Consider the following 19,173-nt stretch of genomic DNA (forward strand, 5'->3'; position numbering starts at 1 on the left):
GAAATTTGGAAATTTCCATCTGTATGCAATAGTTTATGGTAATGTTTGACAGAAAACAAAGATCTGGGAGTTTGTCACTGACTGATATTTTAGACTCACCAGAATTCAGCAAGAATGCAAAGTCTGTCAGGGTGAAGAGGGCTAATAATGTTTTAATACTGCTTTCCTCAAGGAAGTTAAAGCAAGAATTATGAAACTCTTGAAACCAAATGAGATTTCTGTAGCTGAAGAAATTTTACACTTAAAAAATATGGCAGTAAATGCCATGTTTTTGATTCTTAATCCAAAAGATATTATACAACTATATTGTACATAGTTTTGGTGCTGCAGTGGTCAATTGAACATGATTTTTTTGAAACAAGGATTCAAGCTTCTCTTGGCAACTTCTCCTTCACAATCTCCATCAGCACAGGTGTATCACAACGCTGTGTGCTTAGCATCCTACTCTACTTGCTTTATACTTATGACTGTGATGCTAAGTGCAGTTCCAATGTCATATTCCAATTTGCTAATGACACTTCTGTTTGGGGACAATTCAAAGATGATGACGAATCAACATATAGGAGAGAGATTGAAAATCTGGCTGAATGGTGCCACAACAATCTCTCACTCAAAGTCAGCAAAATCAAAGAATTGACATTGACGACAGGATGAGGAAACTGGAGAAACAAGAGAAAATCCGAGCAACAACACAAAATGCTTGAGGAACTCAGCTGGCCAGGCAGCATTTAAGGGAAAAAGTACAGTTAACATTTCAGGACAAAACTCTTCGGCAGGACATTTAGGCCCGAAATGTCAACTGTACTTTTCCCCATAGATGCTGCCTGACCTGCTGAGTTCTGCCAGCATTTTGTATGTGTTGAGAAAACTAGAGTTCCATGAGCCAATTCTCATCAGGGGATCAGAGGTGGAGAGGGGTCAGCCACTTTAAATTCCTCAGCATTATAATTTCACAAAGTGCATCACCTCACAGCAATGTTCCCTCTAGTTTGTAACGACAAGGGTTGGAAAAACTTGAACTGTGCAATCCTCTGCCTAGTGATAACATGTGTGCAGTGAATTTTATACATAGAGATAGTCATTTTAAAAGCTAGCAAAACACTGCCAATAAGAACTTTGATCTCTTCTGGGTTTGATCATTTTCAATTTTGTTCATCTGCACTCTCACAAAACATACACAGCAGGCCTGTAATCGGTAATGAAGGATTTTCTTGCTGAAGCTTTTGCACACTGCCCAAAATGATGTTACTTGCTTGGTAAACAACACGTTAAAAAGTCAGGTTTTCAAATATCACTCCATTTCTATCCACTTGCAAATTCTCCAGCAACTTTTGCATCCCAGCAATACATGCAGGCAACACCAGTTTCTGTATTGTACATAAATATTTCTCGTAGCTGCACATTTCTAACCTCATGAGCTTTCAGCGTAGCAGTTTCTACTGTTTCCTTAAACCATTCCGTTTTACATGAACTAGCAGTACTTTGGCGCTTCACACCCTTTGCTTCTTTGGAATTCGGCATAGTGAATCAATAATTTCTTCAATAAAAACGGTATAAATAAGCCAGTTCTAAAATCTGCAGACAAATCATTGCACACTCCATCTTGTCAACACCGTCCACATCAGAAACCAGAAAAGGTGATTGTGTACAACTTGTGAAATATACTTAACATGCCAACAAGGTAAAGGGTGACAACCTTTTGTATGCAGTTTAAATTGCTTTGTGTGCTGGTAGCAAAAGATGTGTGCAAGCACACACTTGCACACCTTAGAAGGAACATTGCCTCACACTTGTATGGATTAAATTCCACATGCTACTGCTTAACCCCAGTTTTTGAGCTAAGTGATACAGGTTAAGAACCCTTTATCCGAAATACTTGGGGCTGGAAGTGTTTTGGATTTCAATTTTTTTGGGATTTTGGAATATACAATGAGAAAGCTCAGGATTACCACCATTTCCAACTCTAAATTTATGTGCTACTGGCAAATAGTTTTTGTCTTACAATTGTTCATCACACATATGTACTTAACAGTAAAATTTATTACATACTATTAACATAATGAAACTATAACATGTCTCCACTTGCAATGCCATTTTTTTGATTAAAAGGTTAAGGTACTCTGTATTTTTAAGGATTCACTACTACCATCAATTTTCAATTTGTCGTAATAGATCTTTGTTTGTTTCATGATCACCATGCCATTAAGAAGCACATGTTCATTCCAACGCTGACTAATCCATTCTTTCAATGCATGATCGAGATCTTCATTATTTACTTAATGCAGTATTTTTCTAATGGAGGAGCTGTTGTCCTTTTGATAAGGGAGGATACATCAGCAGTACTTACAGGGTATTCTTGAAGGATCATTTAATAAGGCCATTTGGGTAGAACGTAAAAATAAGAAAAAAACTGTCATCTCATAGGGCCTTATTATAGACATCCCAACAGTCAGCAGTTTTGAGAATAGTAGGGTACTGCTAATGAGAGATTTCAATGGCCTGGGTCACCCAGAGTGTAAAATGCCTGGATGGGGTGGCATTGTGCGGTGCATCCAAGACAGTTTCCTCATGCAACATATAGTGAAACCTACCTGGGAAATAACAATACTAGAGCTCTTCTTAAGAAATGAGGCAGGTCAAGTACCAAGTGGCCATCAACAGTTCTATTGGTTTTAAAGTAGTTATAAAGAAAGGCAGAACAGGTCCATTTGTTAATGTCCTCACTTGGAGCACAGCCATCTTTGAGGCAGGATCTAGCTGGAGCTAACTGGGCGATGGAAAGTTGGCAATTTGGATGCTTTTAAAAGGGTCATATCAAGAGACCAGGAGCAGAATGCTCCCGTTAGGGTGAAGGGTAGACATACGAAGTTCAGGGAACCCTGACTGATGAGATAGAGGCTCTGATAAGGAAATAGAATCAGAATCAGGTTTAATGTCTCTGGCATATGTCATGAAATTTGCTGTACATGGGAGCAGTACTTTGCAATACATAATTACAAAAAGCTGCAAGGTACTGTTCATGGGTTCGATGTCCATTCAGAAAACTGATGGCAGAGGGGTAGAAGTTCTTGAATCATTGAGTGTGTGCCTTGAGGCTCCCGTACCTTCTCTGTGATGGTAGCAATGAGAAGAGAGCATGCCCTGGGTGATGGGGGCCCTTAATGATGGAAGGAAGTGTACATCTTGCTCAGGCAGCTGGGTACGAAATGAATTTCTTCCCAAATATAAAAACTTTGAGACGGAAATCAGGAGGCCAAAAAGAGGGTATGAGATTGATCTGTCAGGCAAAGTTAAAGGCAATTCAAAGAAGTTCTTCAAGTATATTAACAGTTAAAGGATGATGAGAGAGAGACTAGGTCCTCTTAAAGACCATCAGGACTGTCTTTATGAGGGGTCTTTATGAGGAGTCTCAGGAAATGGCTGAGATTTTTAACGTCCATTTCTCCTCAATGTTTACTAAGGAGAATATCATGCATAGCAAAGAAATGAGGGTAAGAAGTTGTGAAGTCTTGGATAATATGCATATTATGAAGAAAGAGGTATTTGCAGCCTTGAAGCACATTAGGTGGGCAAATCCAAGGCCTGACCAAATGCATCCCCAGACCTCATGGGAAGTCAGGGAAGAAATCATAAGAGGGCTTGGCAGAGGTATTTGCTTTGTCATTAACCATTGACAAAGTTCTAGGCACTGGAAGGTGGTTAAAATTGTTCCATTGTTCAAGGAGGGTAGCAAGGACAGGGCATGGAACTACAGGCTGGTGAGCCTGACTTTAGTTTTACCGAAGTTACTGGAGGGAATTTTGAGGAACAAGATCTGTCATCATTTGAATAGTTTGGAGTTTTATGAAGGGGTAGTTAAGGAAATAGACGAAGGCAGCAGAGTGGATGTTGTCTATTTGGACTTTAGCAAGGCCTTTGATGAGACCCACATGTCAAGCTGGTATGGAAGGTCTGAATTGCATGAGAATCAGGGGGAACTAGCAGGTTGATTCAGAATTGGCTTGATGATTCACCAACTGGAGGTCCGTGACGAGTTGGGTTCCTGAGGAGTCAGTGTTTGGGATCTCTTATTCATTACTTATGTAAATGATTTGGATCTGAATGTACATGGCATGATCAGGGGTCCTGTTGATAGAGAAGCAGGTTGCAATGAATTACAAAGAGATCTTGATCAGTTATAGTGATAGGCTGAGGAATGGCAAATGGTTTTCAACTTAGATGAGTGTGAGATAATGTATTTTGGACAGTCAAACCAAGGAAGGACTTATGCAGTAAGTAGCAGGGCACTGCCAAGTATTATAACTGGGAATTATAACTGGAAATATAACTGCACAGTTCACTGAAAGTGACTGCACAATTACACAGGGGGGTGAAGACGGCATTTAGTAGAATGGTCTTTATCAATCAAGACAATCAAGTTTAGGAGTAGGAACATTATACTGTAGTTATACAAGCCATTGACAAGATTGCACTTAATAATAATAGCTTATTTATAGAGCACTTTTCATACAAATTATGTAGTTCAAAGTGCTTTACAATAGGATAAAGTGCAAACAGGAAAATAAAAGACAGAAAGATGTTAGTTCAAAGCAAGGTTAAATAAACAAGTTTTAAGTTGGCATTAAGCTGTCAACTGAGTCTGTATCCCTTCACAAACAAGAGAAAATCTGCAGATACTGGAAATCCAAGCAACACACACACAATGCCAGAGGAACTCAGCAGGTCAGGCAGTATCTATGGAAAAGAGTACAGTTGACGTTTCGGGCTGAGGCCCTTCATCAGGACAGAGTTTGCGTGTGTTGTCTGCATCATTTACAGTTACTGAACTGGGGGGAAAAAAAAAGATTTTAGCTGTTTTATTTGACTTCGTGGCAAAAAGAAAGGGGAAGTCAATTAACTTGAGCATTTATGGTAAAAGAATTGACAAGTTTTTATACAAAGATATGAACAGAACACAAACATCTAAGAACATTTTGATTTCAAATACGGAAGTCAAATGTCAACTATGTTATGTGATCATTTCTGTTATCACTGGAAGAAATGATAGGCATGTTACCTGTTTCAAGCGTGCCAATTCTTTCAAGGCTCGCCCCCACTGTTGTTTATAATGCAGTTTGGATTTTGTGGCCGAATCCAATTTCCTTTCAAGTTCCACCTAATAAAAAGGTGAGGACAAAATTTTTTTTGAAGTGTTGTAATACTATCACAAAAAATGATTGACAATTTAATATCCCTTTCAAATATCCACTAATCCGCAAAAAGGGCATGTTTCTTATTCAAAAAGCTGTTTTGTTTAACTTTCACTTTGGATGTATTTCTTTTAATTTCAGACAGCTGAGCATATTAAAACAAAAGGACTATTAGCAGTTTCATTTGCACTTATAGCTCCAAATGTTAACATTCCAGATTTACTTATTTATTGAGATACAGCACAGAATAGGTCCATCCAGTCCTGAAAAATGTCAGTCACTTTCACTGTTTTCTATTGATCCATATGAGGCAATGTGCACTCTCTGAAGACTGATACTTCACAATAGTGTTTAATGCTTAGTGTATAATTAAAGAAAAGCGCAGGTGTTTCTTCCTGAACCTGCAATTCACTCTCCTATTTCCCAGGTGGCCTAAACTGAACTGAAATTCTTTTTATCCCAAGTGAAATACCATGCCCACTTTTGGTCACAGCCTTGATGATGGCAGCATTTCCAAACGGATTTGATATTCAGTAACTATTGATTAAAAAAAACTGATCACTGTCCCAGAAGCAAGTCTTATTTCTGGACTCACTATGGTCAACCAAAACAATATTGTCTCAAAATGGATTTATTTCACTAATGTGTATATGAAATTACTTTGCATTACTATCAGGACTAGAAGAATTAGTGCAACTTGTATTATTGTTCGCCTTCTGAATTAATTCTTGGTTCTATCCGGAAATGCATCACGTGAAGCTTCCATGAAAGGTAAATAAGTTAAGGCAGCTAGAGGATAAGAGCAAAGCATGCAGTCGAGGCTCAGGAAAGGGAACAACAAGGGAACAGTGGAAGAAGAATCAATCATGGCTCCTGAAGAATTGGGAAAGCTAAGTAAAGTGCAGGTTCAGGAAATAATATTTCCATTTTCAAAATACTGAAATGATGTGGAAATTAAAGAGGGGAAAGATGAAGTAGTATTTTGGTACCATAGAAATTTCAGTACGTTTTTGGTTCAAGGGATATGATTCATTTCTTTTCAAATGTGGAACTACTGGGGGAATGAATATACCATACTTGACATCTATAATTCATGTTGTTTACAAGTAACTATTGGTATGCTTCCTTCCCCTTTGAACATGCAAATGGACTTCTTGTATTCTAGGCGTGTCAGACAAGCAACATTGAGTGTATCTATTATAACGTAGAAAGGTAAATACATCTGAAATACTGTCATTATTTCAAAGGAAAATCATTTTACAATTCTAGTTTTGAAGCAATTGATATGAAATAACTATTTAAAACATCATGCAGATTCCCCATCTTTAATCTGAAGAGGAATCCAAAATAACCATCCTTATTTTCATTCACAGAATACCATTGAAAATTCAAATGTTTATAAACTTCAAGATAAAAATTCCATAACTCAGCGTGTATGTATCCAAGTACCAAATCTTTCTGTTAATTTAATTATTTACTTATCAAGTTTAGCTGACTAAGTTTGGTATTAATGAACAAGCTTTGTTTAATAAAACAGTCAAATGAAACATTTCAGTGTTAACTACTGGGCCGGATTGTGATGACAACTAGTTGGCAAATCTGCAGAGACCCGTCACCCCACCTTGGACTTGTTATCAAATATAGCCACTTTCTGTAGCATCTATCTGTGGTCCTGGACAAATGTCATGGCTGGTCCTCAAGCTGCACATTGGCCATTGCTGGTGTTTCGCACTTGAAATAGTAGTTGACTTTCAGTAAAATAGTATGTGGTTTGGATTTTTGTTATTTCAAATCTTCTTAATGCTTTATTAATTTCCAAAACATAAGCACACTTAAATTTATTATTTTCTGTTTAAAAAAGATATTTTATCATTTTTTTAAACTGTTCAGAACTATCTCTGATTACATCAGACAATGTAAAATAATGTAAAAGCCTTCAAACACAAGTTTTCAGAAGGATGCCATGGCAATCCGGTGCAGGACCTTACTTTTCACTGGCTACATCCAAATCATTGGCTAAAGTTAGAGGTGTACAAGATAATAAGAGGAATAGATAGAGGGGATAGCCAGACCACTGCTCAATACGAGAGGACATGGCTTTAAGGTAAGGGGTGGGAAGTTCAAGGGGGATATTAGGGGAAGGTTTTTTACTCAGAGAGTGGTTGGTGTGTGGAATGCACTGCCTGAGTCAGTGGTGGAGGCAGATACACTCGTGAAGTTTAAGAGACTACTAGACAGGTATATGGAGGAATTTAAGGTGGGGGGGGTTATATGGGAGGTGGGGTTTGAGAGTCGGCACAACATTGTGGGCCGAAGGGCCTGTAATGTGCTGTACTATTCTATGTTCTATGTAAAGTTAGCTTCAATTTGTGGAAGGTGTCCACCAACATGTTGGAAGAAGCAGCACGGTCTTAAAAGTTAGGAGCATTAACAGAATGAATTCAAGGGCACAAATCTGAAAAATGGACAATGCACATTGGGATTCAATCCAATACCATTCTAAAAAGCTAAACATTGTTTTTGTTATAATATCCTATGGGAACAAAAATCTTAAAATATATTGTTGATATCCAATTTCATTCTACCTTTTCTAGAGTCAATAGATTGATCTCCGATTGAAGTCGAATTTCAGGCTTGCTGCTCTGCTGTTCCTTGTACTGATGAAACTCCTTCTCAAGCAATTTATACTTCTGTTCTGCTTCGTGGAGCTGGGTAGAGTTCATGGAAGTGGAAAAAAAGTGACTTAAGAAACCAAAGGAAGTCAGCTTATCCATCAGACACTAAACAGATGCTCTAAAAAATTCACATTCAAAATAAATGGACTTGTAACTCAACTAAAGTACAAGCAGACAACAGCAAGAAATCTGAACACTGAACAAGTTCCGATTTAAAAGTGAGTGAATAATTTCATTGTTTACATCCTGCTGACAAAGCAGGCGGGGATACAAAGCAGCGACACATAACAGGCTAATCCTTGTATAACAGATCATTATTTATCCATCTATTCAGTTAACACTTTTCTGGTTGTTTATACATTATTACCACTTTAACATTTATAAAGACAATATCTGATAGTAACATTAAAAAGTCCAACTAGGAGACTGCAAGCTTCACTTTCAGATGTTATTCTTCCGGGATTTTTTTTAGACCAAAAGTTAAGCAATAACTAAAGCATAAGATAGTTATTGATTAATTGTGTAATTCCCAATACCTCTGACCTTATAATCTACACAATGAATTCCAGAAAAAGAATGTGCTTTTGAAATCTTGGCAATAATTAAAACACTAAAATTAAAATAAGTGCAGTTTGCAGAAATTTTAAAAAACAAAGTTTCTGGAAAGCTACTGGCAATTGAACAACTGAAATGCATCTGATTACAATCCAAAAAGTAGACCATTATGGTTAGCAAGCTATCCAATATGTTTTAAAAGCAATGCAGTTGGAAAGCAAACTCTGACATTTATAGCAAGGTTGTACAAATGCATTTGCCAGCCTTGAAACCCATAAAGGTTGAAAAGTCTGGATTTAGTTCAAAGCAATTAGGAGGTTTAATGTTAAAAATAAGTACTCAATGCACATCTTGATATTTTATTATCCAATGTCAAAATATCATCATAAACTGACAGCCAATGTAATAAAATTATAGCTAAGGCTAGACCAATTCTATTTGTTTCAGGTGTAATCTATCTGAGTAACAAAAACTTAAGAGCAGTGCAAGATCTAATTTCAAACTATACAAGCTGTCAAATAAAACCTGTGAAACAGCAACTACATGAGAAAATAAAAGGCATTTGATCCAATTTATAAACAATAGTGCAAGGCTTTGTTCTAAGCAACAATTTTTTAAAAGAGTAATTATTATTAGAATTGATTCATTTGAGCGAATCGCTGGGTGGTGTGGAGCCTTTCGCAGCAGCGGTGCCCAGGTTCTAGTTGGAGGAATGATACGCTGTTTAGACAATTTAAAAGCCGGCCCAGATTGGAGGCAAGAGCCAATTTTGCTCGCTCTCCACGACGTTTGCTCTCTCCGGGGCGCTGGGGCCTTTAGTTGTTCCGTTGTTTGGTCAAATTAAACGCTGGCCCAGATAGACTGAAAAGACAGGCTGCTGGGATCTAGATTGAGAGCCGATTTTGCTCATTCTCTGTAAAGGTCACTCCTCTCTCTCGATGGCGCTGAGGCTATGAAGACTGCCTGGCTGTTGTGCTCGGTGCCCGCTAATATGATGAACCGATAAACAAGGCTTTGGGCCTACTCTGGGGTTCAGATCTGAGGACTCAATTTTTGGTTTGGATTTTGTAGTTCGCTTCACTTGTTTGCATGATTTGTACTTGTTTCGTCTTGTGTATCGAGTGTTGGTCTTTATTTATTTGGGTTTCTTGCTTTGAGGCCATCTATGAGCAAACAATTCTCAAGGTTGTATGATATATAGATTCTTTGATAATAAATGTACTTTGAACTTTGATCTTTTCCTTGTTGCATGGAAGAGTGTTTCTGATAATGACAAAGGGGTCCCACTATTACATAACAGATTTTTGTTGAATATGTAACTGAATATTACTTCTTTTCATCAGGTAGAATCTACAAATTGTCTCAAACAAAAAGTTCTATATTAGCTGTTGGTGGACCTCAAACGGCAGCTGAAGTTTCCCAACCATATCGCAGCCACCACCCTGCAACCAGACATTGTCCTAGTGTCTGAGTCTGCTAAGCAAGTGGTGATGCTGGAGCTGACAGTCCCATGGGAAGATAGCTTGGAGGAGGCCTTTGAAAGGAAGCTCTCCAAGTACGCAGGACTGGTCAGCAACTGTCAGCAGGCTGGATGGAGAGCGAGGTGTCTCCCAGTGGAGGTTGGTTGTAGGGGATTCGCAGCCCGTTCCTTAGTTAGAGCCTTCAGCATTTTGGGCATCGAGGGAGAGAGGAAGAGGAGAGCCAGCCGCAGTACCACTGATGCGGCAGAGAGGGCCTCAAGATAGCTATGGCTCAAAAGAGGTGAGCCATGGAGTCATAAGTAGCTAGCCATCTGGACACAAGCTGGGGTCTGATCAGCCCCGGCTGGGTCACCTGGAGGAGGTTGTATGATGTTGAAAGACCCGAAAAACCCGATGATTCCAGGAATATCACTGAAGATGCGTCCAGAAGCATCAGTAGATGTATGTACACAGCATATTCATCCCACTTTTCAGCTTGAGAACATCTTTGCTCTTCTAATGGCATGGGATCTTAAACATAGCTTCATGAACAGAAAATGACTAGTGTTAATAGGTGCTTGATGGTTTTGCATAGATTCAGTGAGGCAACAAGGCTGATTCCATGCTGTATGACTTCATGACTCCACAAGCACTGTGAAACAAGACAATTTAAGACACTGAACTGTAAATTCAGATTGTATGCTTGAAACAAAGAGTAGAAAGGAATTTCCTGTTCTTCTGAGTAGTTACAATCCTGCCTGTAATGTGATTTTTTTTTTGGTAGACCAAGGATAAATACAATTATTTTGATTAGATGGTCTTTTAAATGATTCTATAAATTCGCACTCATTGAAGAAGTGATGAATGCTACTCTGGTATTTTAAGCATGATTATTTTCCTTGAATAGGCAACAAAGGTGAGAAAATCTTGGGGAATATCAATTAACATCTGAAAACAAGATATTGACATCAAGCCACATACTAAATAAACAAAGCATTTCAGACACATTTGAACATATAACATTAATTTATGTAATAGTTTTACCAGTGCAAGACTTTGCAAAGAAAATTTTACATTTTGCCACATAAGGAATGTTTGGGATAAATGGCCAATAGCTTAGTCAGATCTGATAAAAAAGGAAATGTTAGAAACAGGAAATAGGAATAAGTCAAAGGCATTTAGAGAGGGAAAAAAACAAGGCTTAGAGCCTTCACAGCTGACAAAACTTTAATGAAAATAAATTCAATGATGACAAGAGGCCAGAAGTGGAGGAGCGTATCATCTCAGAAAGTTGTGGAGTAGTGATGAGCAGCAGTTTTGGAGAATCTCAAGTGTAGAAATAGAATAAAAGGTCAGGAAGTAGTAGTAAAAAGACTCAAGTAAAGAATTCATCAGCAGATGGACAATTTTACGATGGGGTAAACTATACGACAAATTAGATGTAAACAAAAAGGAAAATATGCCAGAACAATACATCCTAGAATTAATACAAGTCATAGCCATAACTGCAATAAAATTAAACTTTTTTACCAGAATGATGAGCATAAAGAATAATCACAACCAATTTAGATGAAGGGTCTTGACTCGAAATGATATCTGTACATTTTCCTTCACAGATGCTGCTCAACCCACTCTGTTCCTCCATCATTTTGTTCATTACCAACAAGTTAGGCTTTGTTTTGCCTTTAAAATTCACCTTTGATTAGCACACTTTTCCTTACCTGTTGCTGTAAACGCAACTTATCATCCTGCAACTGATTCAACTTTGACCTTTCCAATTCCACCTGATGGGCAGCATCTGCAATGGAACGCCGTGTGTTGTCCTGCATTTCTCTTAAGTTCCAATCATGATCATCTTGTAATTCTTTTCGCAGTCTTTGAAGCTTTGCACAGAATAAAATGAAGACTTTATTTTGAAATCTCTCCAATAAACATAAAATGGTGAACAAGATCACTAATATTTATAAGGATAATGTATTTAAGAAATAGTTAATCATTTTTCCTCATTGAAATCATAGCAGCTTATGGAAGCTAATGAGCCAGTCATGAGAATTGGAGGAAACCACAGATTTGGAGGATTGTGGAGCTGTCAGAATTGAACAATGGAGATGAGAGAACAACTGAAATATCTGAAAGCAAGGATGACATTCTAAAAAGAGCAATCAACTTCTAGAAAGGAGAACAACTTAGATTTGCAAGCAAAGGTGTAATGGGTGAAGTTGAACTAACAGGATTCAAGCAAAACTGATATAATTGGAATAAACTCATTAAAAAACAGCTTAAGCAAGATAGAATTATGCAACAATAATTCAGGCATAGTTTCAGTGGCAACAAGCATCTTAGCCAAATTTGATGATTAACTGTTTTTACATGATGATGCACAAGGAGGTAACCTTGTAGCTAACCATGAGGCTTCTCAAACAATTACACTTCCCAGAACAGAGTTCCAATTTAGAAATGTAATTTCAGTATTATTATTGAAGTATCGAAAAATTGTTCATGAGCAATTGATAGCACAGATACAGGAAATTGTTCTTCAAAAGTCATTTATCAAAAAGAAATGCTGAAGCTACAACATTGAAGACTTTAATGTTATTTTCATGAATTATGATAAATATAGTAGCGTTATGGGGGAGAAAAATGGCAAAAATGACTTCATAATTCCACGATATTGATTTGTTAACAAAATAAGGATTTGATTTTTCAGTTACATTTTTAAGAGATCACAATATACGAATATTGCAGTCTACAACGCAGCAATTTTAACACCTTGCAATTATTATATGAAATGGAAGAATTTTCGAAGAATATTTAAGTTATAATCCAAGAATTAGTTCTATTCAATAATATCTAAGAAAAAAACATGCTTTGTATTATGTCTGATAAACTTTCCATGAGGACTTGAATACAGCATTCAGATTTGTGATCTCTCAGAAAAAAAATTCACAGCACAATGAATTTTAACAGAGCCATATTTAGTGATTTAACAAATAATGATAGCAGAATAGATGGAGGAAAAATTTCCAACAGCTTATTTCCAGTATTAGCATGATCAATTAAATTAAATATTGCTTTAGAACAATACATTGAACTAAAATCCGTTGCCTTTACATCAGCAAGAGCAAACAGAGACTGGGCAACCTAGTTTTTGCAGTGGTTTATATTTTACTCAGACAAAAACCCCATGTGTCTTTTCAGGATGCAAACAAATATCACCAACAATTTCATGCTTGGAGTAATCCTTCAGCATAAATCATGGCCTAAATTAACCCTTTAGATACCAGTTCTCATTACTATTTTAAGGGCCTTGGCATGCAAAGTCGGTGCCCACATTTGGCTAAGTGACAACAATGACCATTAAAATATAACTCAGGAACTGTGACAGCAAATGCAACAGCATGAAACAAATGCAACAAATCCATCCTCAAAATCTCACCACCACTGAAACAGGAGCCAATTCAAACAGAACCAGAAAAATGGAAGGATGCAAATGTAACATCATTGTCAAGACATGAGGGAAAGAAAATTACAAAACTAGTCAAACACAAAATACTCAAATGCCAACTAAGGACAAAAAATGGAGAGATTTATTGGCTCAAAGCAACAGTAATTATGATGTTCTCACATATACAAACACAATATACAAAACAAACATACTATCAATAACTGGTGTTGGCCAAGTTATTCAGTGGTAAATTCAGTTCTGGCCACAAACAGCACAGCCTTCCCTGAATGGATTCAAACTGATTAAGACATCATTGTTGCAGACTCTAGCGCCAACTCAGAGTTCCAATGGCCGCTCCTCCAAACTGTCTACTTATATAATTGATTTTTAGAAGGAGGGTGAAATGCCCAAATTAATCCCATTTTAGGGACACGTTCACCTCATCCATCCAAATCTATGCTAGTTAACAAGATTAACTTCTCTAAATTTGGAAATCTGTTCCAGAACGTCAACCACATCATTTAGGTACACAATTGAGTTCTCCAGACAGTTAATTAAACCAAAAGAATGGGGGTTAAGTGCTATAATACCCATCCCCTTTTTCAATTATTTTCTGCTGTACCCAGGGCTCTTGTCTTGGCCAATGTCCCTGCTTTATCAATAACTTTTACAAGGCCGTGCTGAGAGCAAAGACAGCTGCCAACTTAAACAGGTGTTAACCCAATGACGGTAGACATACACAAAAGGATACTTTACTTCTGACAAGTGTTATTAATTTTCAACGTTAAGAAGTCACAGAGCAATACAGGATGAAAACAAGCTCCTTGGCTGAACAAGAACATAGCAACATAGGTTGCTAAAATACTACTTTTCACAATTACCAAAGCATTGGCAAAAGGGCAGAACTGTCAGAATAACAGTATTTAATTCACTTTTATAGGGTATTACAATCTGGATGCCACATATTATTGACCAAGACAGACCAGGCCGGAAATCCAGGTAGGAAAGCAACTGTGATGGGGATGTACAAATGGAGACAGGAAAGTTTATAGCCAACTTAAATAAATCAACAAGTATAATGTAGGAAAACAGTTACATTCTATTTTGAGGAAAAAAAATGAAAAACTAGTTCAATGTCCTTTTATGCAACACAAAAAAATGCATACTCAGAAAATAGGTCAAATGGTATGTTATTCATAATTTCAAAGGGAAGAATTTTTGGTGTACATGTAAAAAGCTTTATTAAAAATTATACTGGTATACAGTTTAGTCCTGTACTTCTAACAAAGGGAATATATACTTACCGGCATGGCAATACAGATTTAGATTTATTCTTGCAATGAGATAACTGGCCTCTGAAGAAAGTTTTAAGCAGAATTGCTTCTTGCTCATTGGGGTTGAGAAGAATGAAAGAACCTCACTGAACCATGTAAAATTCAGAACACTTGATAGGAAAGACATTGAGAGGTCACTTCCTCTAAACCTGGATCTGCTCTACTTTGCTTACTGCCATAATAAGTCTACAACAAGCACTACCTCGCTATCTCTCCACTCTGCTCTGGACCATCTGGACAACCAGAACACGTATCAGGCTATTGTTCATTGACTTCAGTTCTGTTGTCAGTACCATCATCCTCATCAAAACTTATCATCCAGCTCCAGGAAATGGGCTTCTCTACCTCCCTCTGCAATTGGATCCACTACCTCATTAGATTACAAAGATTGCAGATCGGAAACACTTAATTTTCTTTATATCTATAGCCGCATGATAAAGTATAGCTCCATCACCATCTATATGACGCCATCACAGTTGGCAGAATCAAGGAATGTTACAAGGTAGCACACTGAAGTGAGAGAGCTCACCTGGTTGAGTGTTGTCATAACAGAAGCCTAGTGCTTATCATAAGCAAAACCAGAGAATTGTGTACTTTAGGAAGCGGAAGTGAACACACACCAATCCTCAATGAAGTGTCTGCAGTGAAAATGCTGAGCAACTTTACATCCCTGTGTCCCCACAACTAGAAAACCTACAGTATCCTAGGCATGACAACCTGCCTCAGAGTACTGAAATGTTACATTTATCTAGTTATGTTATATGGCTCAGATTGTTGGACAATATCTAGTAACATGAGGAAACGAATCGAAGCAGCAGAGTTGTGGTTTCTGAGGAGGATGCAAAGAATATCATGGATGAAACGAATATCTAACGAGGATGTCATGAACAGAGCAAGCACAAAAAGAGAAATAATGTATGAGATCATGAAAAGGCAACGCAACTTCATTGGACATGTGATTAGGAAAAAGGAGTTAGAATGCACAGTAATTATGGGAAAGATTGAAGGGAAGAAAGCAAGAGGAAGGCAAAGATAAATGATGATGGAGACAGCAGCCAGAGAACTGGAAATAAATACCAATGAATTGATCCACTTGACCCGAAACAGGAGTATGTGGGCCATGGCAGTCAAAGCTCAAACTGGGCATGGCACCTGATGATGATGATGATCATCATCATCATCCTAGGCTCATAATACAGATGCAGTTATGAAGATAATGTGCCAATGGCTCTACTTCCATAGAAGTTTAGGGAGATTTGGCATCTCATCAAGAATATGACAAATATCTACAGCGGTATAGTGAAAAACCTTTTGTCTAACTTAGAATGCACAGGAATGCAAGAACGTCAGAGGGACACAGAACAGTGGGCTCAGCTGGTTCTATCACGGCTACAGCTCTCCAGGGCTAAGGACTGTCAAGGGCATTGAATAAGTAAAATTTCAGGGAAGTAGCATTCATAATCATGAATCCCCATCTTCTGAGCCATACCTTGATGCTGCCATCAGATAGGAGTTACAAGGGTCTGAAGACCCACACACCAAGGTTAAATAACAGTTTCTTCCCCACTGTTACTAAGTTCTTGAACTAACCTGAAAAACACTAACACTATCACAAACTACATTGTTTTCTCTCTGTTTGCACTGGTGTTATGTTTATTTTTTCACGCATGTACAATTTATGATAATTTCAGTTTATGTTAACTTACATTTGTCATGTTTGAACTGTACCGCACGGCAAAAGCAAAAAGGTTTATTTTCATGCCATTTATATCCTGTGTATGCACACATATGACAATAAACTTGAACTTGAGAGTCTCAAACTGGAGACAACTGGGCTCTGAGTCAAATGTTAGACATTCAAAACTGAGAGGAAAATAAATTTCTCATTATTCTCTGAATTTCTGAAATTGCCTCTTTGAATTCTAATTTGAAAACATAATTACCTCCATTTCACCATTAGCAAAGTGGCGCTCTCTCTTCTCCAAATCAGCTAATGTTTTTTGTAGCTGTTCCTCTAGCGCAGCATATTCAATCACCTGACATTAATAAAAAGACATGCCAATGTTGAATTCTTTTCCAATAGTAAATACAATCCACAACACATGGTAAGACTCTTTACCAAAACACTCATTGAACTAGATTTAATTAACAAGTCATTTTAATTAATTGTTAATAGTTTTTAATTACTTGACAGAACGTGTTTGTCCCCAACAATGCATATGCTTACTGTCTTTATCAAGGTACTACAGCAATGCATTGGAGATGAAAAATAAAAAGACAAATCCCCAAAAAGTCTGACTAATGCATTCATAAGTGTCCTTGACAATAAGGAAATAAGTGGACATTAAATATAAAGTCTTGCAATTCCTATCCCCAGCAAACCTTTGCAACAGCCATTCAGGACTGAGTTAGGAACCCAACCTCTTATAAAACAATTTCTCGTAATTGACAGTTAAAAAAGTCACCATGCTTTTAAAACTATGAAAATGCAAACCAGTATAGGAAACAAAATAGAAAAGAAATTCAAGCTGCTTTACTATCAGACAACTTTTCCTTCTGCTCCCTTTACCTTTTTCTTCACAAGAGCTTCCCTTTCTCTGTCTCGCTTCTTCCACTCCTCAGCAAGGGCCTGCATATGTGCCAGCTCTTTTTGTTTCAACTATAACCAAAAAAGAAACATTTATTCACTCAAAAATAAATTGCAAGGGACGGACTATAAAAAAAAAACTCAGAAAGAACACAAAAGATTCTGCTGATGCTGAAAATCCAGAGCACCACACACAAAATACGACTAGAATATAAAAGCAAGGATGTAATGTTAGCAACACACACAAAATGCTGGAGTTACTCACTAAGCCAGGCAGCATCAATGAAAAATAGTACAGTCAACATTGAAGGCCGAGACCCTTCCTCAGGCCCGACACATTAACTGTACCCTTTTCCATAAATGCATTTTGAGTGTGTTGCTTGGATTTCCTTTGTTGCGGATTTTCTTTTCCTTGAGAATGTAATGTTGAGGCTTTATAAAGCACTGGTGAGGCCTCACTCTGAGCAGGTTTGAGCCCCTTACCTTAGAAAGGATGTGCTGAAACTGGAAAGGGTTCAAAGGAAGTTCAAGAAAATTATTCCAGGATGGAACAGCTTGTCATATGAAGAGTATTTAATGGGGCTGGGCCTGTATTCACTAGAATTCAGAAGAATGGGTAGGGGAGGGGGTGACAATTGAAACCTATCGAATGATGAAAGGTCTTGATAGAGTAGATGTGGAGAGGATGTTTCCTATGGTGGGAAGAGTCTAGGACCAGACGACATAGCCTCAGAAAAGAAGGGCATCCTTGTAGAATGGCGACGAGGAGAATTTTATTTTTAGCCACAGAGTGGTTAATCTGTGGAATTCGTTACCACAGGCGGCTGTGGAGATCAAGTCTTCATGCATATTTAAGGCAGAGATTGATAGATTCTTGATTGTTCAGGGCATGAAGGGATATAGGGAGAAAGCAAGAGATTGGGACAAAGAGAAAAAAAAAATTAGATCAGCCATGATGAAATGGTGGAGCAGACTCAATGGGCCAAATGGCCTAATTCTGCTGCTATATCTTATGGTCTTAAGGTCTAAAATGCTGAAGGAACTCAGAAGGTTAGGCAGCATCCATGGAAATGAACAAACAATCGATGGTTCATGCTGAGCCCCTTCTTCACGACTTGCTTTCAAGTAATTAATCCAGCTGGTCTTGGAGAAAACCATAAAACTGTTAAAAAGCAAAAGGAATATTCAAACTCGATTAAAGAAAACATGAGCTGAATCATGCTGTAATATATTTTAATGCAGTAAAATAAAGTAGGCGGTATTCTAAGTGCTATAATTAGTGACAGAAAGCTATTTTGCCTTTCAAACCAGTTACACAACATAGAAACAGGTCTCACTGTGGCCTAACTTCCCCTTGCCAACCAAGGTGTACTCCTAAGCTAGTCCCATCTACCTGCATTAGGCCTTCCATATCTACAAACTCATCTACGTCATAATTTGTGCAACTCTACCAGTATCTACCACCTCCTCTGTAGCTTATTCCATAAACCCATCATCTTCTGTGAGAAAAACTGCTTCTTAGATCCCATTTAAATCTTTCCACTCTCACCTTAAACCAATGCCCCTCAGTTTTAGACTCTCCTATCATGGGAAAAAGACTGCGGCTTTTCATCTTTTCTATACCCCTCATGATTTTATAAACTGTCTAAGGTTACCACTCAGCCTCCTCCACTCCATGGAAAGCACTCCCAGGCTACCTCATCTCTCCTTATAACTCAAGCCCTCCAGTCCCAGCAACATCTCTGTGAATCTTTTCAGCACCCTATCTAGCCAAATCACTACTTGAAAGTATAGGGACTAGAACTGCAGACAATATTCCACATGTAGTCTCATCTTCTACAGCTATTACATGACACGACTTCCCAACTCTTGTACTCAATACCCATCCAGCAAAGACAAACATGCCATGTGCTTTCTTCATGACCTTG

The 19,173-nt window shown here is 37.8% G+C and overlaps 1 protein-coding gene across 3 annotated transcripts in view; it reads right to left on the bottom strand.

Annotated features, from left to right (window-relative positions):
• Positions 1 to 19,173, bottom strand: part of cep120 (centrosomal protein 120) — a 95,646-nt gene that overhangs the window by 24,869 nt on the left and 51,604 nt on the right. For all 3 annotated transcript variants that reach the window (XR_010020593.1, XM_063068718.1, XM_063068717.1), the window contains exons 15-19: positions 17,228 to 17,317; positions 16,602 to 16,694; positions 11,601 to 11,762; positions 7,775 to 7,897; positions 5,057 to 5,155 (exon numbers count right to left, since the gene is read on the bottom strand). Coding sequence is in view for 2 of the 3 variants with exons in the window: in XM_063068718.1 (XP_062924788.1) it covers positions 5,057 to 5,155; positions 7,775 to 7,897; positions 11,601 to 11,762; positions 16,602 to 16,694; positions 17,228 to 17,317 (567 nt within the window). In the remaining variant the exon portion in view is untranslated. The remainder of the gene's footprint in view (positions 1 to 5,056; positions 5,156 to 7,774; positions 7,898 to 11,600; positions 11,763 to 16,601; positions 16,695 to 17,227; positions 17,318 to 19,173) is intronic.

The sequence above is a fragment of the Mobula hypostoma genome, chromosome 16 (genome assembly GCF_963921235.1).
Source record: "Mobula hypostoma chromosome 16, sMobHyp1.1, whole genome shotgun sequence".
NCBI lineage: Eukaryota > Metazoa > Chordata > Chondrichthyes > Myliobatiformes > Myliobatidae > Mobula > Mobula hypostoma.